Source organism: Panthera pardus, unplaced genomic scaffold (assembly GCF_024362965.1).
Source record: "Panthera pardus isolate Hobbes unplaced genomic scaffold, ASM2436296v1 HiC_scaffold_13, whole genome shotgun sequence".
NCBI classification, from domain to species: domain Eukaryota; kingdom Metazoa; phylum Chordata; class Mammalia; order Carnivora; family Felidae; genus Panthera; species Panthera pardus.
The window spans coordinates 172,545,535-172,572,768 of record NW_026526688.1 but is presented as its reverse complement, the minus strand read 5'-3'; the positions used below and the strand labels follow the sequence as shown (position 1 = coordinate 172,572,768).

Genomic DNA, 27,234 nt, shown 5'->3' with positions numbered 1-27,234 from the left:
CTTTATGTAATATGCTCTTATCGACTTTAAGTAAATTAGGGCAAGAAGCAACTAGTACAGGTAAGTGTTATTTTGGTTTATTCTTCCAAAAGTGGAGACTGAGATAAGAGCTTTGGGTGCAGGTCATTTGTTTGGAGAAGTAGTCTCAGGGCTCAAGAGTAAGGAGACTGAGAAGAATGAAACAAAGAAGAAAGAAAAGCAAATCTCAGAGTGAGTAAGCCTCAGTCCCACCAGGAACTCATCGAGGAATGGTGTAGAACATAATTATGTTTACCCAAGAATAAAAGACAGCAATATTTATCTAATAGGTCCCATCCCTTAAGTGGTCAAAAAATCTCCTCAAGGTATATCTCTGGCACTTCCAGGTTTATGCATCTATCAGAATGGTTTAACAGGCTTCTACAAATATCATGTGCAGTGCTATTAATGAAGCCACAGGGCATAAACTGAGAGATACATGGTGCAGCTATGACAAGATGCTCTCTGACTACACCTGCCCAGAGCTAGCAGTTAGACTAAAAGGATAGACAGGGAGAATTATTCATGAATATTTAAAAAATCTGATAAAATTGTGCTAGAAAACATATCTAACATGGCCCATTCCTTGCAATGTTCTAATCTGTTCATGCCCTAGTTTAATAGTTCCTAAAGACAAGAATACTATGTATAGAAACAGTACATGTGGACTGTATTCCTCCTTCTGATCAAAGGAGTAAAGTCACCCGTGCATGCTAGGTTAGGCAGCTAGAATCTCAGCAAGATATCCAGCCACAAAAAAAAAAAAAAAAAAAAACAGACTCAGAATTTCCATTTGACCTGAGATGTAACTCAGTCTTAGTTTGGGTTCCTCCAAATGCAGACCCTGAGACAATTATTCAACTACAAGTAGTTTATTTCAGAGGTGATCTCAGGAAACACCCTTGAAGAAATGAGGATATGAGATAAGCATAGAAAGGAAGCCAATAAAAAATACATTTATTAAGCTGTTTCTACCATGGAGAATTAGAATTCCATTCTACTGGGGAACTCAGGGATAGTATAAAGCACACCCCAGATTTATCCCCAAAATGGGTGAGAAATTTGGGGTATTTATCTGCCAGTTCTCCTGACATTGGTTGAGAGCTCCCTCCAAGAAAAATATCCAGCATTTCTAAATTGCCCTTTGTGTGAGCAAAGTGCCACCATGGCCAGGAGGAAATCCTTCAGGCAAAGAGCCTACAGCATTAGCAATAAGTAGCTTTCAACACGCAGGGGCAAACTTGAGTAGAAATGAGAAGGGCATCAACAGCTATAGATATCTGCTATAGAAACTAAAGTTGTATAAACAGCTACTTCTCTTGATTACATGACAAATTCAATGAATTCAGGGCTAGAGGAAGGAAGGAAGGAAGGAAGGAAAGAAGGAAGGAAGGAAGGAAGGAAGGAAGGAAGGAAGGAAGGAAGGAAGGGAGAAGAAAAGAAAAAATGAATTCTTCATGTGTTAGACATTAACTGTTTACAATTAGTTCATTAATTTTCATTGCCATATGTAAATGGTGAACTGGAGCCTGAAAGTACATGTGTTTATCTGCATCACACATTCAAAATTGCATTTAGATTTGTGTTGATGAAAATAAAGTCATTGTTGGAACTTCCAAAAGCAGCAATATTTTTCCAAAAGCAGCACACATATATTTTTTGATCTATTTATTTTGCTTGCTCCATCAATTTAATATTAATAGCTGCTCTTAGGTTAGCCCAAAAAAGTCCATGTTTGCTCTTCTCCTTGGGCCATTCCAAATAAGTCCTTCGTGCCATGAGATTTTTGAGCTTGTGATAGCTGCTGGGAATGGAATACTGTGGAATAGGCTCTAGCAAGATCAAAATTAAGTTATCAAAAGCTTCATGAAATAGATTGTGGTGGGCAAAGTAGAGTTCATAATGACACCACTCACTCTGAACAAAGTTGGGAGACAAAACAAAAATGGACTTGTAACTTTTCTCAATGCAGTTGATGATATTCTCCACAATGCTCTTGCCAGGAACAAAGTTTCTCTCATGGAGACAAATCCTTAGGTCTTCTTTTTCTAGGTTTGGTAGTAATTCACTCTTCACCCACACAGAATCATGCCCACTATATGAAATAAAAGCATGGAACTGAAGGGTTCTTTGGAGTTCTTCTAAGGGTAGGTTCCTTGCCCTGTGCCGGGTCTGGGTCCACTGACACACCATCCTGAGATACCAGGGCAGATCAAAGTACATACAGAGGGCAGTCACAGTAACAGTCAACACCAACAGAGTGACCCCAATGGTGACAAGCAGCAGAGCTGTGTTGCAGGATAACTGAGACACACGAAAGTCCTTTAGTGGGGTTCCTTTATAGCTTTCTGGATAGTCACACTTATAAGAATCAGGCCAACCCTCTACCACTTCACTTGATACTTGGCCTATACTCTGGATAAATTCTCTTAGCTCACAGGTGCATTGGAATGGATTGTTTCCTGCTCTTATGGACCTAATCTTCTGGCAGCTGTGGAAGAAATCAGCTGATGGGTTGGAAATTGAATTATGGTCAATGATCAGTACAGAAAGGCTGCTAAAAGCTCCACAGTCAGGAAGGTGGGCTAAGGAATTGGAGGCAACATTGAGTTCTTGCAAAGCTTCTAGTTTCATGATTGGTTTAGGAATGCTTCTTATTTGGTTATTGTGAAGATCAAGTACCTTGATCTTAGGAGGTAAACATCTGAAAACAGAGTCAGTAAGTATATTTGAAGACATATTTAAACTTAATAAACTTGTAGTCCAAGAGCAATCTCCTTCATTTTTATCATACCTTAGAGAATTCTGACTAACATCCAATTGTTGTAGAGACTTCATCTCTTTGGTCATATAAACTATACTTGCAAGTTCTTTTAATTGATTCATTTGTAAACTAAGTGTCTCTAAGTTAGCCAAATTTCCACAATTTTTGAAAACCACGTCTGTTAAGAGATTATTAGAAAAATCCAAATATAAAAATGTGCTAATTTGGGATGGACAAACCATGTGGACCATATGTGTACCAGACACTGTGAAATTTTGGACGTTCATATTTGAAAAGATTTCATAGATATAACTTTGTGGAAAACTGAACACATCAGTGACCACTTGGTGTATAGAGAAGGCCTTCAGTGAAGTGTTCGAATAATCAAAATCTCTGAAGTCAAGGTGACCTTGTAGTTTTACATTTGAAATTGAGAAATACTTTATGCTTGTATGCCAAACCAACTGGATGATCATAATGAAAAAATTCCAAGTTGTTTCAATGTTGTTTAAAGTAAGATTTGATAACCTTGAGTTGTTCTGAAGTTTTAACAGAACATTTTGGAAATAAGAACACCCGTTATCATCTAGCACACATTTGATATTGGAAAGTTCCAGACTTACTGCTGTGCTGACTGATACATCCAAAATAAAACTGAATTCTTTTCTTGTGGGGAAAATAATGTGTAGACTTTCTATATTAAAGTTTTGAAGGCTCTCAGGGTCTTCTTTTTCCCCATAAGTGTCTCCTAAGACCAGTAAAACCTTACTTATATGCAAAGAAGCAATTGGTAGCACACTAGATTTTTGTAATTGTGTGGCACTCAACCCCAGAAATTCTAGTTGAGACATATTGCCAAACTCTTTGCATATGGGTAGGCCAACAAATGCATTAAATGAGAGGTCTAAATGCTTGAGATTCACAGTAGGATGGCAAGAAATCTTCCACAATTCATTGTGGGACAAATCCAAATATTCCAATTCCTGGTTGAATTTGAAAACACTAATATCAAGATATTGAATTCTGTTATGAGAAACTATCAAAATCCTTAGCTTTGACAGTGATACGATGTCAGAAGTCCGAAGCTCAGATATATAGTTTTGTGATATATTTAAGATTGTTGTTTTCAGGGATAGGTTTTTGGGAACATGAAAGAGACTTGATTCTGATCTGTCAACCAAAAATTCACTTTCATCAGTCAGTTGGATTTTGGTCTCAAGTATTAACATGAAGATGATGGCAAAATGGAAGATGCTAGAGTTAGTTTTCATCATTTTGTAATATTAGACATTCCTAAGAATAGTTGTTATCCTTTAGAGCATCTTGATACAGGTACAAATCCTAAAAAGAAAAAAAAAATCCACTTTAAATAATTGTATTAAACTAGGCATGACTGGCATGAAACATTTTTTCCTAGGGACTCATAAAATGAAGTCTACATTCTTTGAAGTCACACAATCTGAAACCAGGGAAATACACATATTGATAAACAATTATACTACCTCTAATCAAATAACTTTTAATATGCATGGTGTAATGGGTTGAATGGTGATGTCACCCAAAAGATATACACCTTGTAACTCTGTCCTAATCACCAGAAACTGTGAATATTACCTAATTTGGAAAAAGGATCTTTGTAGAGATGACTAAGTTAAGGATCTTTAGATGAGGGGATCATCCTGGATTATCCGGGTGGTCTCTAAATCCAGTGACAAGCGTTCTTATAAGAGAAAAGCAGAGGGATATTTGATGGAGATAATAGAGACACAGAGAAGGCCATCTGAAGACGGAGGCAGAAATTGGAGCAGATACAGCCACAAACCAAGGAATGCCGACAGCTACCAGAAGCTGAAAGAGGCTTTAGAGAGAGCTTAGTGCTACCAACACCTTGATTTTAGACTTCTGGTCTCCAGAACCATGAGAGAATAAATTTCTGTTGTTTTTAGCCACCAAGTGTATGGTAATTTGTTATAGCAGCCACAGGAAACTAATACAGGTAGTTTTACATATTTATGGAAAGTCCACTGACCACAACCTTCCCAAGATCATATAGAATTCAAGCTAGGATTCACAGCTGGTATGTTTTCTACTTTTGACATGCACCACCTCATGGCTTTCTTAAGAGTTCCTTTCACATGGGGTTGAATTCAGGCTTTCTTGCATTACTTTCTACTATTTACACATGGCTTCATGCCTAACTTTGGTATTATTCAAAAGGTAATTAGATAACTAAAGGTCTCTCAAAATCCATTTATGCATCCATTTGTTTATTCATCCAGTATTTATTGATAATCAACTGGCCATGTTTTAGGAACTAGAGATAAAGCCATGAGAAAAATAAAGCCCTAATTCTCAAGGGGTTTATTCTCTGGTGGGTAGACAGAAAACAAATGACTAAATGTAATTTCACGTAGTAGTAAATGACATGGAAAACTTAAGCAGAGTAAATGAATCAAGAATAATGGTAGGAAGGGAGGATATAAGATGGTGGAGCAGCATGAAGACCTTCAGCTTGTCTCATCTCTGCAATGAAGCTAGATCAGCACCAAACCATTTTGTACACCTAGAAAATTGATCTGAGGATTAACACAATAATCTGCATAACCTGAGCCACAGAACTCAGCAGGTACACGGTGTGGAGAGGTGAACTGGGGGAGAGAAAAGCCACAGAGGGTAAGGAGCTCTTTTTGCAGACAGAAGATAGAGAAAGGAGGAGACTGCAGTGCATCAGGAGAGTGAAGGAAAAATACTTGCCCGAAAGTAGTAGGAGAGAGAGAGAGTGAAAATACAGAGGACTGAACAAGAAATGTGTTGCCCAAAACCACTGATGGGGAGAAAGGAGAGTTTCAATAACACCAAGATTCTATAAACAATGGAGCACAAAGTCTGAAGTTCTGGAGTTCAGTGCCTGGTGATGCTCCGGTAAGGAAGTAGGGCGAATCCCCAGATGCAGGCAGCAGCTTCTGAGGAGTCCCTGTGCAATGGAGAGAAATGGTTCCCCTGCTTGGAAACCATTTGGTAGAGGCCATAAAGCCTCCCCAAAGGCAAAGTTCCCAGCGGACCCTGGAGAGCAGCCATGTTTGCTGGGATTGGGAAAATGACTCCAGAGTGGGATGAAACCTGGCACTAGTTGTGTGTTGTGATATACATAATCTCTGAACTTCTGCCACTGTGTGATCTCATGAATGTTTTCTGGGGCAAGTCGGTACCTGGCCATTGTTCAGCAAGACCCTCCCCCAGAGAGTCAGTGTGGATCCAAGCTGCATAGATCTCTGAAGTGTGGGGTTTTGAAACACAACCCCATCTAAGATAAAACTCTGGAAGGAGGTGCCACCTGGGAGGTGGATAGCTTGGACACCGACAGGTTAGAGGCAGGGAATGGACAGAGGCCTGAGACAAAGAAGGGGTGCTTGATCATGGATCAGTGAGAGCGTGAAGTTCCCGTGCCAGAGAATAGGGAGCTGAGTGAAGCCATTTCCACCTCTCCCATGCATGCACATGGGCATGAGCATGCCCGCCATGCTGATCCACGCCAGTAAGCTAAGCAGCACCACCGAGTGGAGAAGGCAGATGTTACACCAAGCCCCGCCCAACTGTGCTCTCCAAGAACAACCTCTAGAAGATGAGCATAAGTCACTCCATCTGCAAAGTGTCCAGTTCTAGGACATAGTTCATAGTTTCAGTTCTAGGGGAAACTGAATTTAACTTCATTCAAGTTTCACTGTGTTTGCTGTTTCATTTATTCTTTTTTTTTTTTTTTTTGCTTAAATTGTTTTTTTTTCTTTTTCTTTGTCTTGTATAAAGAGAAAATTTTATTTTTATTTTATTTTTTTAATTAAAATGTTTAATTATTTTCATTATTTTTTATTATTTTTAAACTTTTATTCTATTTCATTTTCTTGATTTCATTTTATTCTATTTTACTACATAATTTTTTGAATTTAAAATTTTCTTAACGTTTTTTCCTTTTCTTTCTTTTCTTTCCAATTTTTCTGTATTCTGTCAAGCTTCTTTCAACAAGCAGACCAAAACACAGCTAGGATCTAGTTGCCTTTATTTGATTTGTTTTGCTTTTAATTTTTTAATTTTTACTTTATTTTATTAGTTTTTTTTCTTCCTCCAGAATGAGAAAACAAAGAAATTCACCCCAAAAGAAAGAGCAGAAGAAATGACAGTCAGGGGCTTAATCAACGCAGATGTAAGCAAAATGTATGAACTAGAATATAGAACCGTGGCAAAAAGAATACTAGCTGGGGTTGAGAAAAGCATAGAATCACTTTCTGTGGAGATAAAAGAAGTAAAATCTGGTCAGGATGAAATTAAAAAGGCTGTAACCAAGATGCAGTCTCAAATCCATGCCACAATGGCAAAAATGGATGAAGCAGAGCAGTGAATCATCAATATATAAGACAAAATTATGGAGTAATGAAGTAGAAAAAAAGGGAAACAGAGGCAAAAGTGCATGATATAAGACTTAGAGAATTCAGTGACTTATTAAAAAGGAATAACATCTGAATCATAGGAGTCCCATAAGATGAAGAGAGAAAAAAGGGGGCAGAAGGTTTGTGTGAGCAAATTACAGTGGAAAATTTTCCTAATCTAGTCAAGGACACCAACACCAAAATCCAAGAAGCACAGAGAACTCCCATTAGATTCAACAAAAATTGACCATCAACAAGGCATATCAGTCAAATACACAAAATACACAGACAAAGAAAGAATTATGAAAGCAGCAAGGGGAAAAAAGTACTTAACCTATAAGAGAAGACATATCTGGTTCACAGTAGACCTATACACAGAAACTTAGCAGGCCAGAAAGGAGTGGCAGGATCTATTCAATGTACTGAAGAGGAAAAATATGCAGCCAAGAATTCTTTATCCCGCAAGACTGTCATTCAAAATACAAAGAGAGGGGCGCCTGGGTGGCTTGGTCAGTTGAGCGTCCGACTTCAGCTCAGGTCATGATCTCATGGTCCGTGAGTTTGAGCCCCGCATCAGGCTCTGCGCTGACAGCTCAGAACCTGGAGCCTGTTTCAGATTCTGTGTCTCCCTCTCTCTCTGCTCCTCCCCTGTTCATGCTCTGTCTCTCTCTGTCTCAAAAATAAATAAACGTTAAAAAAAATTTTTTTTAAAAAAGCAAACAAAATACAAAGAGAGATAGTTTCCCAGACAAACAAAAACTACAGAAGTTCATGACCACTAAACCAACCCTGCAAAAATTTTTAAGGGGGACTCCTTGAATAGAGAAAAGATGAAACAAAACAAAACAAAAAAAAAAACAAAAGCAACAAAGACTAGAAAGGACCAGAGAACATCACCAGAAACACCAATTCTACAGGCAACACACTGGCACTAAATTCATATCTTAAGTACTCACTCTAAATGTCAATAAACTAAATGCTCCAATCAAAAGACATAGGGTATCAGAATGGATAAGAAAACAAGACCCATCTATATGCTGCTTATAAGAGACCCATTTTAGACCTAGAGACACCTGCAGATTGAAAGGAAGGGGATGGAGAACAGTCTTATCATGCTAATGGTCATTAAAAGAAAGCTGGAGCAGCCATACTTATATCAGACGATCTAGATTTTAAAATAGAGACCGTAACAAGAGATGAATAAGGGTATTATATCATAATTAAGGGGTCTATCCACCAAGATCTAACAATTGTAACAATTTATGTCCCCAACATGAAGCACCCAAATATAAAAATCAATTAATCACAAACATAAAGACACTCATTGATAACAATACCATAATAGCAGGGAATTCAACACCCCACATACAGCAATGGACAGATCATCTAAGCAGAAAATCAAGAAGGAAAGAAGGGCTTTGAATGATACACTTGACTGGATAGACTTAACAGATACAGTCAGAACATTTTATCCTACAGCAGCAGAATACACATTCTTCTCAAATGCACATGGAATATTCTCCAGAATAGATCACATACTAGGACACAGATCAGCCCTCAACAAGTAAAAAAGATCGAGATCATACCTTGCATATTTTCAGGCCACAATGCTATGAAACTTGAAACAAATCACAAGAAAAAATGGAAAGACCATGAATACTTGGAGATTGAAGAACAACCTACTAAAGAATGAATGGGTTAACCAAGAAATTAAAGAGGAAATTAAAAAGTATGTGAAAGCCAATAAAAATGAAAACACAACAGCCCCAATCGTTTAGGATGCAACAAAGGCAGTCATATGAGGGAAGTATACAGCAATCCAGGACTTCCTAAAGAAGGAAGAAAGTCTCAAATACATAACCTAATCTTGTACCTTAAAGAGCCAGAAAAAGAACAGCAAATAATACCCAAAACCAGAAGAAGAAGGGAAATGATAAAGATTAGAGGAGAAATCAACAATATCAAAATTTTTAAAAAAGCAGTAGAATAGGTCAACAAATCCAGGATCTGGTTCTTTGAAAGAATTAACAAAACAGGTAAATGCCTAGCCTGACTGATCAAAAAGAAAAAGGAAAGGGCCCCAATAAATAAAATCACAAATGAAAGAGGAGAGATCACAACCAACACCTCAGAAATACAAAAAATAATAAGAGAATATTATGAACAATTATAGGCCAACAAATTGGGCAATCTGGAAGAAATGGACAAATTCCTAGAAACATGTAAACTACCAAAACTGAAACAAGAAGACGTAGAAAATTTGAACAGACCCCATAATGAGTAAAGAAATTCAATCAGTAATCAAAAATTTCCAAACAGAGTCCAGTGCCAGATGGCGTTCCAGGGGAATTCCACCAAACATATAAAGAAGAGTAAACACCTATTCTCTTGAAGCTGTTCCAAAAAATAGAAATGGAAGGAAAACATCCAAACTCATTCTTTGAGGCCAGCACTACCTCGATTCCAAAACCAAAGACTCCACTAAAGGAGAATTATAGACCAATTTCTCTGATGAACATAGATGCAAAATTTCTCAACAAGATACTAGCAAACTGGATCCAACAATTCATTAAAAGAAATATTCACCACGATCAAGTGGGATTTATTCCTGGGCTGCAGGTCTTGTTCAATATCTGCAAATCAGTCAATGTGATATATCACATTAATAAAAGAGAGGATAAGAATCACATGATCCTCTCAAGAGATGCAGAGAAAGCATTTGACAAAATACAGCATCCTTTCTTAATAAAAACCCTCAAGAAAGTAGGGATAGAGAGATCATACGTCAAGATCATAAAAGCCATATACAAAAGACACACCCCTAATATCATCCTCAATGGGGAAAAACTGAGAGCTTTCCCCCTAAGGTCAGGAACACGACAAGGATGTCCACTCTCACTACTGTTAGTCAACATAGTACCAGAAGTCCTAGCCTCAGAAATTGGACAATGCAAAGAAATAAAAGGCATCTAAATTGGCAAGAAGGAATTCAAAGTTTCACTCTTCACAGATGACATGATACTCTATGTGGAAAACCCAGAAGACTCTTATCAAGTCCTGCTAGAACTAATATGTAACTCAGGAAAGTTGCAGGATATAAAATCAATTACAGAAATCGGTTGCACTTTTTTAGTGTGGTTTTATAAAAAAATTTTTAAATGTTTTATTTATTTTTAAGAGAGCTAGAGAGACAGAGCATGAGCAGGGGAGGGGCAGAGAGAGAGGGAGACACAGAATCCAAAGGAGACTCCAGGCTCTGAGCTGTCAGTACAGAGCCCAACACGGAGCTTGAACACACGAACTGCGAGATCATGACCTGAACTGAAATCAGATGCTTAATTGACTGAGCCACCCAGGTGCCCCTCAGTTGCATTTCTGTACACCAATAAGGAAGCAGCAGAAAGAGAAATCAAGGAATCGATCCCATTTACAATTGCACCAAAAAACATAAAATACCTAGGAATAAGCCTAACCAAAGAGGTGAAAAATCTATACACTGAAAACTATAGAAAGCTGATGAAAGATATTAAAGAAGACACAAAAAATGGAAAAACATTCCACGCTCGTGGATTGGAAGAATAAATATTGTTAAAATGTCTATACTACCCAAAACAGTGTACACATTTAATGCAATACCTATCAAAATACCAATAGCATTTTTCACAGAGCTCAAACAAACAATACTAGAATTTGTATGGATCCATAATAGACCCCAAATAGCCAAATCAATCCTGAAAAAGATAACCAAAGTTGGAGGCATCACAATTCCAGACTTCAAGCTGTATTTCAAAGCTGTAATCATCAAGACAGTCTGGTACTGGCACAAAAACAGACACATAGATCAAGAACCCAGAATAGTTTTCCAGAATCCAGAAATAGACCCACAAACCTATGACCAACTAATCTTTGACAAAGCAGGAAAAAATATCCAATAGAAAAGAAAAGTCTCTTCAGCAAATAGTGTTGGGAAAACTGGACCACTTTCTTACACCATACGCAAAAATAAACTCAAAATGGATGAAATACCTAAACGTAAGACAGGAAGCCATCCAAATCCTAGAGGAGAAAACAGGCAACAACCTCTTTGACCTCAGTCCCATAACTTCTTACTTGATGTGTCTCTGGAAGTATGGGAAACAAAAGCAAAATGAACCATTGGGACCTCATCAAGATAAAAAGCTTCTGCACAGCGAAGGAAACAATCAGCAAAACTAAAAGGCAACCGACAGACTGGGAGAAGATATTTGCAAATGACATATTAGGTAAAGGGTTAGTATCCAAAATCTATAAAAAACTTATCAAAATCAACACCCCCCCCAAAATAAACCCAAATAATCCAGTGAAGAAATGGGCAAAAGATTTTCTTTCCTTCTCTTCTTCCAAAGAAGACCTCCAGGTGGCTAAAAGACACATGAAAAATGCTCAACATCACTTATTATCAGGGAAATGAAAATCAAAACCGCAATGAGATATCACCTCACACCTGTCAGAATGGCTAAAATTAACAACTCAGGCAACAACAGATGTTGGTGAGGATGCAGAGAAAGATGAACCCTTTTGCACTGCTGGTGGGAATTCAAACTGGTGCAGCCACTCTAGAAAACAGTATGGAGGTTCCTCAAAAAAAAATAGAACTACTCTATGACCCAACAATTGCACTAATAGGTATTCATTCAAAGGATACAAAAATGCTGATTTGAAGGGGCACCTGCACCCCCATGTTTATAGCAGCACTATCGAAAATAGCCAAATTATGGAAAGAGGCCAAATGTCCATCAGCTGATGAATGGATAAAGAAGGTGTGGCATATATATTCAATGGAATGTTACTTGGCAATGAAAAATAATGAAGTCTTGCCATTTGCAACAGCATGGATGGAACTAGATTGTATTATGGCAAGTGAAATAAGTCAGAGAAAGACAAATATACGATTTCACTTATATGTGGAATTTAAGATACAAAACAGATGAACATAAGGGAAAGGAAGCAAGAATAATATAAAAACAGGGAGGGGAAAGCTGGAGGCAAAGGAAGGGTGTGCAACTGCTGGAAAGAGTACAGAGACAAACTATAGGTACAGAGTTCTGATACTAGAGACTGGGCAGCTGGGTGATGCCATCTTCACCCCTCCTGCGCATGTGCATACACACCTACAAGTGCCACAACAATCCATCCCAGTAAGCTACGCAGTGCCTTCTAGTGGAAAATGGAGCCATTACACTGAGCTCTGCCCACTTGGCCAACCTCACTCTTCAAGAACAACACAAGTCTCTCCACCTGCTTAGTTTACAGATTATAAAGTGCTTTATAGTTCGACTTCCAGGGGAAACCGATGTAATTTCAATCATACTTCAGTCTTTTTGCTGGTCCATCTATCCAATTTTTTTTTCTTTTCTTATTCTTGAATACAAAAAGAGAAAAAAATTATTTTTAGTTTCCATTCCATTAAAAATATTTTTCTTTAATTTTTCTCTACTATATCTTTTTACTTTTTTGTAAAATTTTCAAATTTTATTTTTTACTTCCATTATTTCATTTTACTCAATTTAATTGTATTCATTTTTTTTTCAAATTTGCAAGCATTTTCCTCTTTTCTTTTCTTTCCCTTTTTTTTCTCTAACCTATCAAGCTCCTTTCAACAACCAAATCAGGACACACCTAGGATTTAGCATCCTTTATTTGATTTTTTTGTGTTGTTCTTAATTTTTTAATTTTAATCTTTTTTACCTTATTAATTCCTTTTCTTCCTTCAAAATTACAAAATGAAGGGATTCACCCCAAAGAAAGAACAGGAAGAAAGGACAGGCAGGGACTTAATCAACACAGATACAAGCAAGATGTCTGAACCAGAATTTAGAATCACGATAATAAGAATACCAGCTGGGATTGAAAACAGATTAGAATCCCTTTCTGCGGAGATAAAAGCTAGTCAGAATGAAATAAAAAATGCTATAACCGAGCTGCCATCTTGATGGATGCCACAGCAGCAAGGATGGATGAGACAGAGCAGAGAATCAGCAATAGAGAGGAAAAACTTATGGAGAACAATGAAGCAGAAAAAAGAGGGAGACTAAGGCAAAAGAGCACAATTTAAGAATTAGAGAAATCAGTGACTCATTAAAAAGGAACTACATCAGAATCAGAGGGGTCCCAGAAGATGAAGAGAGAGAAAAAGGGGTAGAACGGTTATGTGAGCAAATCATTGTGGAAACCTTTCCTAACCTGGGGAAAGACATAGACATTAAAATCCAGAAAGCACAGAGGACTCCCATTAGGTTCAACAAAAACTGTCCATCAACAAGGGATATCATAGCCAAATTCAAAAAAGACTCAGGCCAAGAAAGAATCATGAAAGCAGAAAGGGAAAAAGAGTCCTTAACCTACAAGGGAAGACAGATCAGGTTCACAGCAGACCTATCCACAGAAACTTGGCAAGCCAGAAAGGAGTGGCAGGATATATTCAAAGTGCAGAATTGGTAAAATATACAGCCAAGAATTCTTTATCCAGCAAGACTGTCATTCAAAATAGAAGGAGAGATAAAAAGTTTCCCAGACAAACAAAAATTAAAGTGGTTCGTGACCACTTTACCACTTACCAGCCCTGTAAGAAATTTTAAGGGGGACTCTCTAAGGGAAGAAAAGATTTTAAAAAAAAGACCAAAGCAACAAAGACTAGAAAGGACCAGAGAACACCACTAGAAACTCCAACTCTACAGGGTACATAATGGCAATAAATTCATATCTTTCAGCACTCACTCTAAACGTCAATGGACCGGATGCTCCAATCAAAAGACACAGGGTAACAGAATGGATAAGAAAACAAGATCCATCTACATTCTGTTTACAAGAGACCCATTTTAGACCAAAGAAACCTTCAGATTGAAAGTAAGGGGATGGAGAACCATCTATCATGCTAATGGTCACCAAAAGAAAGCCGGAGTAGCCACACTTATATCAGACAATCCAGACATTAAAATAAAGACTGTAACAAGTGATGAAGAAGGCCTTATATCATAATTAAGGAGTCTATCCACTAAGAAGATCGAACAATTGTAAACATTTATGCTCCAAACGTGAAAGCACCCAAATATACAAATCAATTAATCACAAACATAAAGAAACTGATAGATAACAATGCCATAATAGTAGGGGACTTCAATACCCCACTTACAACAATGGACAGATCATCTAAACAGAAAAATCAACAAGGAAACAATGGCCTTGAATGACACACTGGACTGGATGGACTTATCAGATATATTCAGAACGTTTCATCCTAAAGCAGCAGAATACACATTCATGGAATGTTCTCCAGATCAGATCACATACCAGGACACAAATCAGCCCCGGTATGTACTTGTTGAGACAAGTACAAAAAGACGGAGATAATATTGTGCATATTTTCAGACCACAATGCTCTGAAACTCGAAATCAACCACAAGAAAAAATGTGGAAAGACAACAAATACTTGGAGACTAAAGACCATCCTACTAAAGACTGAATGGGCTAACCAAGAAGCTAAAGAGGAAATTAGAAAGTACATGGAAGCCAATGAAAATGATAACACCACAGCCCAAAACCTCTGGGACACAGCAAAGGTGGTCAGAAGAGGGAAGTATGTAGCAATCCAGGCCTTCTAAAGAAGGAAGAACGGTCAGAGATACACATCCTAACCTTACACCTTAAAGAGCAGGAAAAAGAACAGCAAATAAAACCCCAAACCAGCAGGAGACAGGAAATAATAAAGATTAGAGCAGAAATAAATACTATCAAAACAACAATAACAAAACACAGTAGAATAGATCAGTGAAACCAGAAGCTGGTTCTTTGAAAGAATTAACAAAATTGATAAACCACTAGCTACTTTGATTAAAAAGAAAAAGGAAAGGACCCAAATAAATAAAATCAAGATTGAAAGAGGAGAGATCACAACCAACACAACAGAAATACAAACAATAATAAGTGAATATTAGGAACAATTATATGCCAATAAAATGGGCAATCTGGAAGAAACGTACAAATTCCTAGAAACATGTAAACTACCAAAACTGAAACAGGAAGAGATAGAAATCTGAACAGACCCATAACCAGTAAAGAAATCGAATTAGTAATCAAAATTCTCCCAACAAACCACAGTTCAGCACCAGATGGCTTTCCAGGGGAATTCTGCCAAACATTTAAAGAAGAGTTAGCACCTACTCTTTTGAAACTGTTCCAAAAAATAGAAATGGAAGAAAATTTTCCAAATTCATTCTACAAGGCCAGCATTACCTTGATTCTAAAACCAGACAAAGACCCCACTAAAAAGGAGAACTATAGACCAATTTCCCTGATGAACATGGATGCAAAAATTCTCAACAAGATACTAGCCAATAAGATCCAACAATACATTAAAAAAATTATTCACCACGACCAAGTGGGATTTATACCTGGGATGCAGAACTGGTTCAATATCTGCAAAACAATCAATGTGATACATCACATCAATAAAAGAAAGGACAAGCAAGAACCTCCTCTCGGTAGATGCAGAGAAAGCATTTGACAAAATACAACATCTTTTCTTGATGAAAACCCTCAAGAAAGTAGGGATAGAAGGAGCATACCTCAAGATCATAAAAGCCATATATGGAAGACACACCCCTAATCTCATCCTCAAAGGGGAAAAACAGAGCTTTCCCCCTAAGGAACAAGGATGTTCACTCTCACCGCTGTGGTTTAACATAGTACTAGGAGTCCTAGCCTCAGCAATCAAAAAACAAAAAGAAATAAAAGGCATTCAAATCAGCAAGAAAGAAGTCAAAGTTTCACTCTTCGCAGATGACATGATACTCTATGTGGAAAACCCAAAGACTCCACCACAAAACTGCTAGAACTGATACGTGAAGTTCAGGAAAGTCACAGGATATAAAAATCAATATGCAGAAATCTGCGGCATTTCTATACACCAATAAAAACAAACGTTAAAACATTTTTTAGTGTTGATTTACTTTTGAGAGACACAGAGCACGAGCAGGAAGGGGCGGAGATAAAGTGAGACACAGAATCCGAAGCAGGCTTCAGGTTCTGAGCTGTCAGCAGAGTCCAAGATGGGGTTTGAACCCATGAACCATGAGATCATGACCTGAGCCGAAGTCAGAGGCTTAACTGACTGAGCCACCCAAGTATTCCATAAAAATAAACATTTTAAAAAAGATAGATTTAGCCTCACTTTATATGAGACAATGCATCGATACATTTGAATTATCTTTAGAGACTTTGGGGAAATTGAATGGATAAAATCCATACAATCAATCTGGCACTATTAAGTTCGGCACCACAAATAGTATTTACAAATCTTCTCTACACAAGGCCAACTAGCTATTAAGTTGAAAAGATCAGAACCAGTTCAAGAGTTTTTTGGCTTTGTTTCCTAAGTGGTTTTGCAAACTTTTCCTTTTTATTGTAAAGATGAACTTCCTTTTTTTTTGTTTTTTTTTTAAGTTTACTTATTTTGAGAGAGAGAGAGAGAGAATCTGCACTGACAGCCTGAAGCCCAACACAGAGCTCCATCTGACCAACTAGGAGATCGTGACCTGAGCTGAAATCAATAGTTAAAAGCTTAACGGACTGAGCCACCCAGAAGTCCCAAGATGCAGTTACTTTCGACTCTTTTGATCAAAGAGGGTGTAGCCTGGGAAACATTTTCAAGATCTACAATTCCGTCTGACTAGTAGCACCCAGAATGGTTTCGGTGGCTTGAGAAAACAGAAAAGAAGATCTTGTGGAACAGCCCAGAGAAATAAAATAAACCTGCCCATAAAACAGAGGGGTTATAGGACAGCACCACCTCCAGGACTAATTTACCTACACCCCCCTTTTCCGCAGCATTCTCATTGTAAAGGGAGAATCGGGGAAGGACGGGAAGAAGAACCATGCCATCTGAAACCAACAGAGAGAAGCTCTGTAAGAAAACCCTGAGGTGTTTGCGACTGGAATATTCATCCTCCAACTCACATACGTCTCCTGAGAGCCAGCCATGCATGCGATGAGGTGTCATCCAAAGAAAAACAAAGACACGCCAAAAAAACCCTTTCTCTGACTTAGGATGAGCAGCTGATAATTAAACGCTAGTGCAAACCACAGTAAGTACGCATCAGAAATAACCCACTTAGAAAAACACCCCAAACCCACAGTGTCTCTTAATCACGGAGACTTTTGAGATTTTTGTGTCTGATCACTAGTTAAACCATTATTTTCTTTCTATAGGATATTAAAAAAATATATATTGCTGCTTACCAACAAACCTGCCAGCCGGTCGCATTGGCAATCTGTAGGAAATTTAAGTACTTCCTGGAACATTTATTTCACTAGCAACTACATTTAAATGTTGGGGGTGGGAAGAAAAGCTCTTTTATGCCATCTACTGAATCCCACTGAAATTACACAGGAAGTGTAAACCAATTTTCTCCTATTCATATGTAGAATAGGGGCTGGTGGGTTAATTGATAGGCCTGTATTAAAATAGAATTTCTGTGGCTCCTTCATTCTAGACAGCTGACTGCTGTTTCTGTGCGAAGTGAAAAACATGCTGTTGATAAACCACAGATGATTATTGGCTGAATTCAAAATGCATATTGTGGCGGCTGGGCTGAGAAAGGAAGAGCAAACCTGGCTGTGTCTCAGATGCTTTGCTTCTATTCTTGCGTTTTGATCAGTCCCCCATTAAAGAGGGACGGGTCAAGATCTGCACTCTGCTAAAACTCCTAGAGAGAGAAGATCATTCATGTGCTAATAGAGAATGGATGCTAACTAGTCCCTTGTTTTTAACAAACTTGTTTTCCGAGACAGTCTGGTGCTTGAATTTTTTGCCATTGATATTTTCAAACTTAATCAAAAAGTGATTTTTTTAGGGGCACCTGGGCGGCTCGGTCAGTTAAGCGTCTGACTCTTGATTTCACCTCAGGTTATGATCTCCCGGTTCCAGGGGATGGAGCCCCGAGTCAAGTTCTCTCTCTCTCTCTCTCTCTCTCTCTCTAATGAATAAATAAACTTAAGTTATTTTTTAAAACTCCATGTGAGAAACATACTATCTAACAGTAAAGTCGAATACATCTTCTGGTTAGTTGTCTGCACACTCTAGGAATTCATTCTGATAGTGCCATTCTTTTAACATAACAAAAGCAACAACTGATGTGGGAAACAAAGGCAGAAAGAAATGGCAGAAAAAATTAAATTTCCTTATAACCTGCAGCCCAGACAAATACTTGAGGCTTTTTTTCCAGGGACTCCCTATTGTCTTAATGCTAATGCTTCGCTAGAGGGAAAACAACCTTAGTTTGACAATAGCTAGGCCTCCAGTATCCTGGGATCTTTAGCATGTGAAAATCTCATCGGAAACTTCCCCTGGACTTTACCTCCCCCAACTCCCTAACATATAACCAGTCTCTCCTCATGGTCCCTGGGCAGCTCTTACTGCCCATGGGTCCTGTCCCCATGCTTTAATAAAATCATCTTTTTTGCACCAAAGACGTCTTCAAGAATGTTCTTGGTTGTCAGCTCCGGACCCCCCACCATCACCCCGAAACCTCATCAGCAACCACCACAAATGGGCAAATAAGGTTAAGAAATGCCAGCTGTCTGCCTCAGAACTTGTCCCCAGCCTAGTATTGTATGACGGGCAGTCATAGACTGGATACAATTTTTTGCTGTGATCAGCTTCTTTTTCCCCAGTGAGCAAGGCCAACTTCCCTTAACTCAGAACTTGGGGTTCTTCTAATATTCTGTGTATCTCTCTGTTTCCTCCTACCACGCCCCTACACTTTGTTTAATAGGGGAAATGTATCTATAAATATATTTCTGAAACTGCAAGAATGAACCTCCCCCTCCTCCACTCTTACCATTTCTTCCCTCAGACCCTTCACTGGAGACGAGGGTGGTTTCTGAGTAAGAATTCAGCTCCCAGACGTATTTGACCTTGAACCAGGTCTGGAGAGGAAAGCCCACAGGGCAGAAAGCAAAGCCTGTGAGCACTCTGAAGTCCTGTGATTCCCTTCAGATTTCCTCCCACCACTCTGATTGCCCACCCACCTCCTTCTTTCCTCCCTATTGCCATTGGACAAACACACACTTGTAATCATGTATACCCATGCATTGATCCATGTGTCCTAAAGAAAACTTTAATTCTCAGGAATATAATTTCTTTGTAAAAAATTTTTTTAAATGTTTATTATTTATGTATTTATTTATTTATTTATTTTTGAGAGAGAGAGAGAGAGAGAGAGAGAGAGAGAGAGAGAGAGAGAGAGGCAGAGCATGAGCAGGGGAAAGGCAGAAAGAGAGAGAGACAGACAGACAGAATCCCAAGCAGGCTCCAGGCTCTGAGCTGTCAGCACAGAGCCTGATGTGGGGCTTGAACCATGAGATCGTGACCTGATCCAAAGTCTGATGCTTAACCGATTGAGCCACCCAGGCACCCCTCTTTGTAAAATGTTTACCATTTTACTTTAATAGCTACAAAATATAATTTCCACAGGTAATCAATATCAAACATTATTAATGAGATATTTTATATGTGCTTTATTCTAAGTCTTCAGAATCCAGTGTGTGTTTTATACCTACAGCACATCCTATTTGGACTACCTGCACTTCAGGTGCTCAGTGGGCTGGAGATATTGGAAAGCCCAGGTCTAGATGGAGTGTCATCACAGCCATGCAAATCAGCACAAACCTAAGCCCAGTTAATAGCAGCCCAGAGAACTAACTTCAAATAGAGCTCCCATATCTTACACTCCAGGCCACTCCTCACCTTCTCTCAATAGCAGTTTCTGCCCATCCCTGATTCCATACCCAGGCATTCTCTTTGGATCTAGGGCATTGTAAATATCCTGCCTCTAAGATATGACCTATAGTTGTTTTTTTCTTCTTTTTTAAACAAAAGCTTTATTGAGATAGAACTCACATACCATAAAAAAGTTTACCCACTTAAAGTACACAATTCGATGGCTTTAAATATATTCACAGAATTACGCAACTGTTACCACAATCCATTTAGAATATTTCATCACCCTAAAGAGAAACACCATACGCCTTAGCTGTCACCGGCCACACCTGCATGTGCTCCAACTTTAGAAAGCCACTACACATTGTACTAATCCCTATAGATCTGCCCATTCTGGACATTTCATGTAAATGGAATCTACAATATGGGCTTCTTTGTAATCGGTCTCTTCACTTAGCTTGGTGTTTTCAAGATTTATCCATATTAGGCTGCTATCAGTGTTTCATGTTTTATTGCTAAATAATTTTCCATTGTATGGATATACCACATTTTATTTATCTACTTGACAAGATGATGGACAATTGAGTTGCTTACACTTAACAGCTTTTATGAATAATGCTGCTGTGAACATTTGGGTACAGGTTTTTCTATGGACACATTTTCTCTTGGGTATGTACTTAGGTGTGGAATTGCTGCATCATTTGGTAGCTATGTTTAGCCTTTTGAAAAGTTCTAGGCTGTTTCCAAAGCAGCTGCACCATTCTACATTACCACCAGCAGTGTGAAAGTCTTCCAATTTCTCCACATCCTTGCTAACACTAGTGATTGTCTGACTTTTACTATAGCCTTCTTAGTGGGAATGAAGTGGTATTTCGTTATGGTTTTAATTTGCAATTCCCCAATGCCTAATGATGTTGAGCATCTTTTCATGTGTAGATTGGCCGTTTGTATATCTTCTCTGCAACCTTGCTACACTTGTTTATTAGTTTTAATTAGTTTTTTAGGGGCGCCTGGGTGGCTCTGTCGGTTAAGCGGCCGACTTCGGCTCGGGTCATGATCTCGCGGTCCGTGAGTTCAAGCCCCGCGTCGGGCTCTGTGCTGACCGCTCAGAGCCTGGAGCCTGTTTCAGAATCTGTGTCTCCCTCTCTCTGACCCTCCCCTGTTCATGCTCTGTCTCTCCCTGTCTCAAAAATAAATAAAACGTTAAAAAAAAATTTTTTAATTAGTTTTTTAGTGGACTCCTAAATATTTTCTACAAACAAGATCGTGTCATCTGCAAAATGTCATCTTCTTTCTTTCCAATATGCACGCTTTTTTATAACACGTGCTTGCCTTATTGTCATGGCTAGCATTTCCAGGACAATGTCGAATAGAGGTGATGAGACCAGACCTCCTCATCTTGTTCCTTATGTTAGGGGGCAAAGCGTGGAGTATTGCACCATTAAGTATGATGCTAGCTGGGAATGTTTCACTGATGCTTTTCACCAGGCTGAGAAAGTTCCCATCTAGTCCTTGTTTGTTGAGTGCTTTTATCAGGAAGGGGTATAGAGTATGGTTTCTTAATCAATAAGGACAAGAACAATGCTATGACCACAGTGCCTTAGTTTGGGCGGGGGGGGGGGGGCGGGGTGTGCCTCTGCTTCCTTCCCTCCCTCCCTACTCTCCCCCACACCACCATTCCTCCTACCCACCTGATCCTAGAGCTCAAATTGTGTCCTATCAAGCTGGCTAGGAATAAAAAATGGCATCACCTGGACATCTGCCTTTTCATTAATTCTCCCTTAATTACTGAAAGTTTTCCAGCCAAATTTTTGAAACTGCTACCTGAGTAAATCGTAGGCCAAGGCCATCCTTGTCTCTAGATATTTACCTGGTAGGAGGTTCCCTCTTTCAGTTTCATAAAATGTCAACAAGCACTTTGTACACAATCTTGGTTGGAGTTTTCTACTGTTGTCTAGGATATATTTTTGAAAGGAATTAATAGGTTAAAGGGCATGGACAAGTTTATGTTCTTGACACATAACTGCCAAGTGCTCTCCATTAAGTTTGTGCCCATCTGCCTGCTCCCAAGGGGGTCAGAATACTCACTCTCCACATTCTCCACAAAAGTAGCATTTTGGAGACAATTTCATACATGAAGAGTGATATCTATGTTTCATTTTTATTTTCTTTTATTATAAATGTCTCAGATAGTTATTCACGTTTATTGGCAATTTGTATCTTTTAGTGAATTACCTGTTCATGTCATTTGCCTATTTCTCTAGCAGGGTTATGTTTTTACTATTTAACTATGCATTCTATTTTATGTCACTGACACTGTCTGTCAGACTTTTTGCAAACACCTTCCCCCATGGTTTACTTTTCATTTCATGATCTTTTGAACCAATAAATGCACATATTTTTATATAAACAAGAAAACTGACTTTCTCTTTGCTATCACTGCCATTCAGTTGTGTGCTGGTAAACCAGGTTGCTCACCACCACCACCACTCCCCCAAAAAGCCTGATTTGTAGCATTTGCCAATACCTGCAGTATAAATATTTCCACTATGGTTGATTTCTAGCTGCCAACTGACACGATTGCAAAATTCCTGAATGTTTAACAGGAAGCTCTCACAATCTATACAGACAAGTTCCAGCAGACTACTGTTACATTGCTTTTAGGTTTAGAAAGTTCTTCTCTACGACAAGGTCAAGCAAATATATGTGTATGTGTTCTCAAGAAAGGTTTCTTAGTTATTTTACTTTTTTTATTACCCAAGGAATATATGTTAACTGAATAGAATCAAAAAATATAAATCAATAAAAAGGAAAAAAATAAATCAATGGTAATCTCACTGTATACAGATAAGCCAATATCATTTTTGTAGTAACCATGCAAACTTTTTTAATGTAAATGAACATGATTTAGTCTCTTGATGCCTGCTGCCAAATTGCTGTTCAGAAAATTTGTACACACACACACAGAAAATTTGTACACACACACACACACACACACACACACACACACTGATAGCATTAGACTGTATGCTGTTTTGTTATCTGCTCTTCTTAATTTATAACACATTATAAATATCTTTTCATGTCAGTAAATATCTATCTATGATGTATTGTGGGCCAGGAGTGAATGGTCAAGAAAGAATTCTTGAGACACTTTTGCTGCAAAAGGTGTTTTTATCAAAGCAGAGGGACAGGACCTGTAGACAGAAAGAGCTACACTGTGATTGTGAGGAAAGATTGATTATATAGTTTAAAGTGGGGGGGATAAAGACAAAGAAATTTCCAAAAGGATTTTCATATGTTAAAGAAGATTTACAGGATCCTGGATATCAGGCTATTGTCAAGCTAAGGTGTTTGGCTTCTAGCAAAGCATTAAAGTTAGAGCAGTTGTGAATTCCTTGAGTGTCATGTTCTGCCTGTCTCAATACTTGTCAACGGGCTGCAAGTTGTGAGGAAATTTAATTTTATCCACATTTCTTTTGCCTCTGTTCTCCTCATCATCTACAATTTTAGTATTGGCTAAATAACATTCCATTTTATTTACAATGCATTTTTTTTTTTTAATTTTTTTTTTTTCAACGTTTTTTATTTATTTTTGGGACAGAGAGAGAGACAGAGCATGAACGGGGGAGGGGCAGAGAGAGAGGGAGACACAGAATCGGAAACAGGCTCCAGGCTCCGAGCCATCAGCCCAGAGCCTGATGCGGGGCTCGAACTCACGGACCGCGAGATCGTGACCTGGCTGAAGTCGGACGCTTAACCGACTGCGCCACCCAGGCGCCCCTACAATGCATATTTTAATTAACAATGTATTCAACCAATCTTCTGATGTTAAGTATTTAAGTTGTTTTCAATTTTTGCTATTATAAACAATTCTGCCATAAGCAGCATCTTCATGCATTTCCTTAGGATGTGTCTGAACAATTATTTCTTTAGGATATATCCATTAAGTAGACTTTATTAATCAATGGACATAAATCCATGCTATTATTCTCTGCTTGTTCTTCTACTACTATGAGTGATATGTCTTTTTTATGATTATTTAATCCAAATTTAGGATAGAATTTTAAGTTGCTCATCTTCTATGTAATTCAGTAGCCCACCAACAATTTCAATTTCCCTTCCCATCTATTGGTTCTACTGATTACATAACAGGGTATTGACTGGAACTTTCCCTACGATTTGGATCCAAAACCAAAGACAAGAAAGTGTTATATACCCCTTGTTCTTAAGAGAGCTGCCAAAGGCCAAGGACTTCCATCAGGGCATTCTAAAAAGCAGCTGAACCAGACAATGGCCCTCCCCACCACTGCCTCACTCTCATACTTCCCAGCCACCTGAGAGTGCTGGGGACGGCAGCAAGTCAGCAGCACTGGGATACCAGGGTTTATGATCTTAGGCTGCACCCTCTTCTCCTCAGGGGAGAAGTAACATCCTCTCTCCTTTTCAAGCCAGGTAAAGGGGCTATGCCAGTAGAATCACTTATGGAGACTGGACAGAGAGACTAAGCATTTGTTTCCTCAGGTGAATGCTGGCTTTGATACACAAATGTGCAGGACACCCCTCCCCTCACCCAAGGGTTGTCCCTTTCTGAGGAAACTCCCAGGGAGTTTAGGAGTGTAACTAAACAGAGGACCCGGTATCTACTCTCATGGAGGTTTCTGTTGGAGTAACCCTTGCCAACAGGTAATTAGAGACCTGTGATCATGTACCTGGGAGAAGGGGTACATCTCCACTCACCTTCCCTTGGTCCACATACTCAGAGAAAGCACAAGAGGACTTCATTCATCCCGGTGACTCCATGTAAAAAGAATGGAGGCAAGAGCTATGGAAAACAGAGCCAACTGGCCAGTCTGAGCTCTTGAATGACTTTGTGGAGTAGACACAGCTACCTATCCTAGACCTCCTGACTATATTTGTCCTACATTTAAGAAAGAAAGAAACTTCTATCTTATTTAAGCCCTTGAGTTTGAGGTCTCCTTGTTCTGTACCTTAACCAACACAATTATAGAAAAGGACATCTGCCTTCCAACCCCTCATTCCTGGTCTCTACATCAGGTCCAGAAGAGACAGCACATGAGCAGGGGAGGAACAGAGAAAGAGGGAGACACAGGATCCAAAGAAGGCTCCAGGCTCTGAACTGTCATCACAGAGCCCAACGTGGGGCTTGAACCCATAAACTGTGAGATCATGACACGAGCCGAAGTGGGACGCTTAACCGACAGAGCCTTCTTGTTGCCCCTAGATTGCACTTTTAATACCTTGAAGGGCTAGAGAGATATGAAATCTGCTTGAGATATTACTAAGGGATGAGAAGAGGAGAACTTTAGAATTCAGTTAACTGAGTGGGGAAAAATAAAAACTACTTCATATTTACGCTTGGCTCTGTTGAGAATCCTTATAAACTTACCATAACTAAAAACCTCTAGAAAGTCCCTATGGCCTTAGAAATCCCTCCAGGTCCCTTTGTGATTTATTCTCATTCTTTTCTAATCAAATCACTCTCAAGAAATCTAGACAGAAACTGACTTCCTCCTTTCTCAGCATTGTTTTTTGTGTTTTCACTCTCATTAAAACCCAGACTCTAGCCCATGTATATCCCAGTCACCTACCATCTCTTTCCCATTCTCCCCCACCCATCCATTGCAATCTCTTTACCACTACCTCTCGTTTGCACCTCGGGACTTCCCAAGCTGCTTCTTTCATATTTTTCCCTCTCTCCAAGATAGCATTTATTTATTCTACTGCCACACCCAGTTGAGTCTCCAAGCCACCAGAGATAGTTGTGTCTTCCCCAGGGTGGTGGGTTGAATAATGCCCCCTTCCAAAAAAAATCCCTGTGCACTTGGAACCTCAGAATGTGGCCTTGTTTTGAAACAGGGTCTTTGCAGATACAGTGAGAAGTTAAGACAAGATCATACTAGATTAAGAAGGGCTCTAAATCCAATGAGAGTGTCCCTATAAGAGACGGAAAAGAAGACAGGAGAAGGCCATGCGAAGATAGAGGCAGGGACTCGGGTGATACATCCACAAGCCAAGCAATGGCCAGGATTGCCAGCAACCACCAGACACTGGGAGAAAGGCACGGGACATTTCTCCCTCAGAGCCTCCAGAAGGAAATAAGCCTGCTGACACCTTGATTTTGGACTTCTGGCTTCCGAAATTGTGAGAGATCAACTTCTGGTGTTCTAAGCTTTGTGGTAATTGGTTATGGCAGCCGTGGAAACCTAACACATCCAGTAAGGCTGCCAGTTGGATGCTTTCTTTGCTCACGGCTCCCTTTCAATTCCAACTTTGTGCCCACTGTGCCTTCCCTTTGAAGGGCCATCCCCGCCACAGGCTGAGGGCCTTTATGCTGAACAAGGCTTGCCCAAAACCTCTGAAGCCAGAAGCACTCCCTAATCATCTTTGCCATGTCCCATTCCTTTGAACCTGTCACCTTATTGACGTGCTTAGTTTTTATTCTCATCACGGCGTTAATAACTAAAAATATATTAAGGCAAACTTCCCAACTTGTGGCAGTAGATTTGGAGCATGGAAAGGCATGACACAAATATGAAGGAAGGGGACATTCTATTTGCATGGAGTTTTAAGATAAAAATGAGGATTTCAAAGGCATTTTATGCTTGTGGCCATTCAGAGCTATTCATAAATGTGTGACATAGTTTGTTTGCTGTTTTGTTTTGTTTTGTTGGCTTAGAAAACAGTCCAACAGAGGCAAAGGAAAATTTACAACTTGAGAGAGGTCCTGTGAAGGAGAATTAAGTGCTCTCTTGAAAGGCAGAGGAGGGCTAATGCCAATAAAAGATGACTCTAATAAAATTCCCTTAAAGCTTATTTCTTTATAACTATTAATTATGAAACTGGTTTATTATTAAATAAACTCAGTTATTGAATAAGCTAACTCCAGAAGGAAAGGACTTTATTTTTTTCTCTAACCACTGCCTTACAACCAGGTTTTGTGGAATCTTTCTCTATCAGGATCTATTCAGAATCTACCCTGAATCTTGGGCAGATGCCATAGATTTTATTGACAAGTCATATTATAATAATTGCACCTCTATTTCAGGCATTAAAATGTCCGGGACAGTCCAAGTAATATCACTCTCACACCTAATTTAAAATTTTGCTTGGCTCCATCTCAGGTCTTTCTTGCAGTGAATCAGGGAATAAGGGTGGTCAGTTTCTTTTTTCTTCCACCATCTTCTCTGCTTTCTTTATATTCTGGATGTGCCCAGACCACTTCAAGGGAAGAGTATTTTAGACAAAGAGGA

General features: G+C 39.0%; 1 protein-coding gene across 5 annotated transcripts in view; it reads right to left on the bottom strand.

Moving 5' to 3' along the window:
• Window positions 1-1,679: 1,679 nt before the first annotated feature.
• Window positions 1,680-27,234, bottom strand: part of TLR1 (toll like receptor 1) — a 46,089-nt gene continuing 20,534 nt past the window's right edge. Inside the window, exons 1-3 of one of the 5 annotated variants that reach the window (XM_053901625.1) lie at window positions 12,354-12,609; window positions 11,230-11,324; window positions 1,680-4,123 (exon numbers count right to left, since the gene is read on the bottom strand). In XM_053901625.1, coding sequence (XP_053757600.1) covers window positions 1,687-4,056 — 2,370 coding nt within the window. In that variant the 5' untranslated portion in view covers window positions 4,057-4,123; window positions 11,230-11,324; window positions 12,354-12,609 and the 3' untranslated portion in view covers window positions 1,680-1,686. Of the gene's footprint in view, window positions 4,124-11,229; window positions 11,325-12,353; window positions 12,610-17,478; window positions 17,590-27,234 lie in introns of those variants that run through there. The other 4 variants (XM_019414128.2, XM_019414139.2, XM_053901626.1 and 1 more) reach the window with 4 other exon arrangements.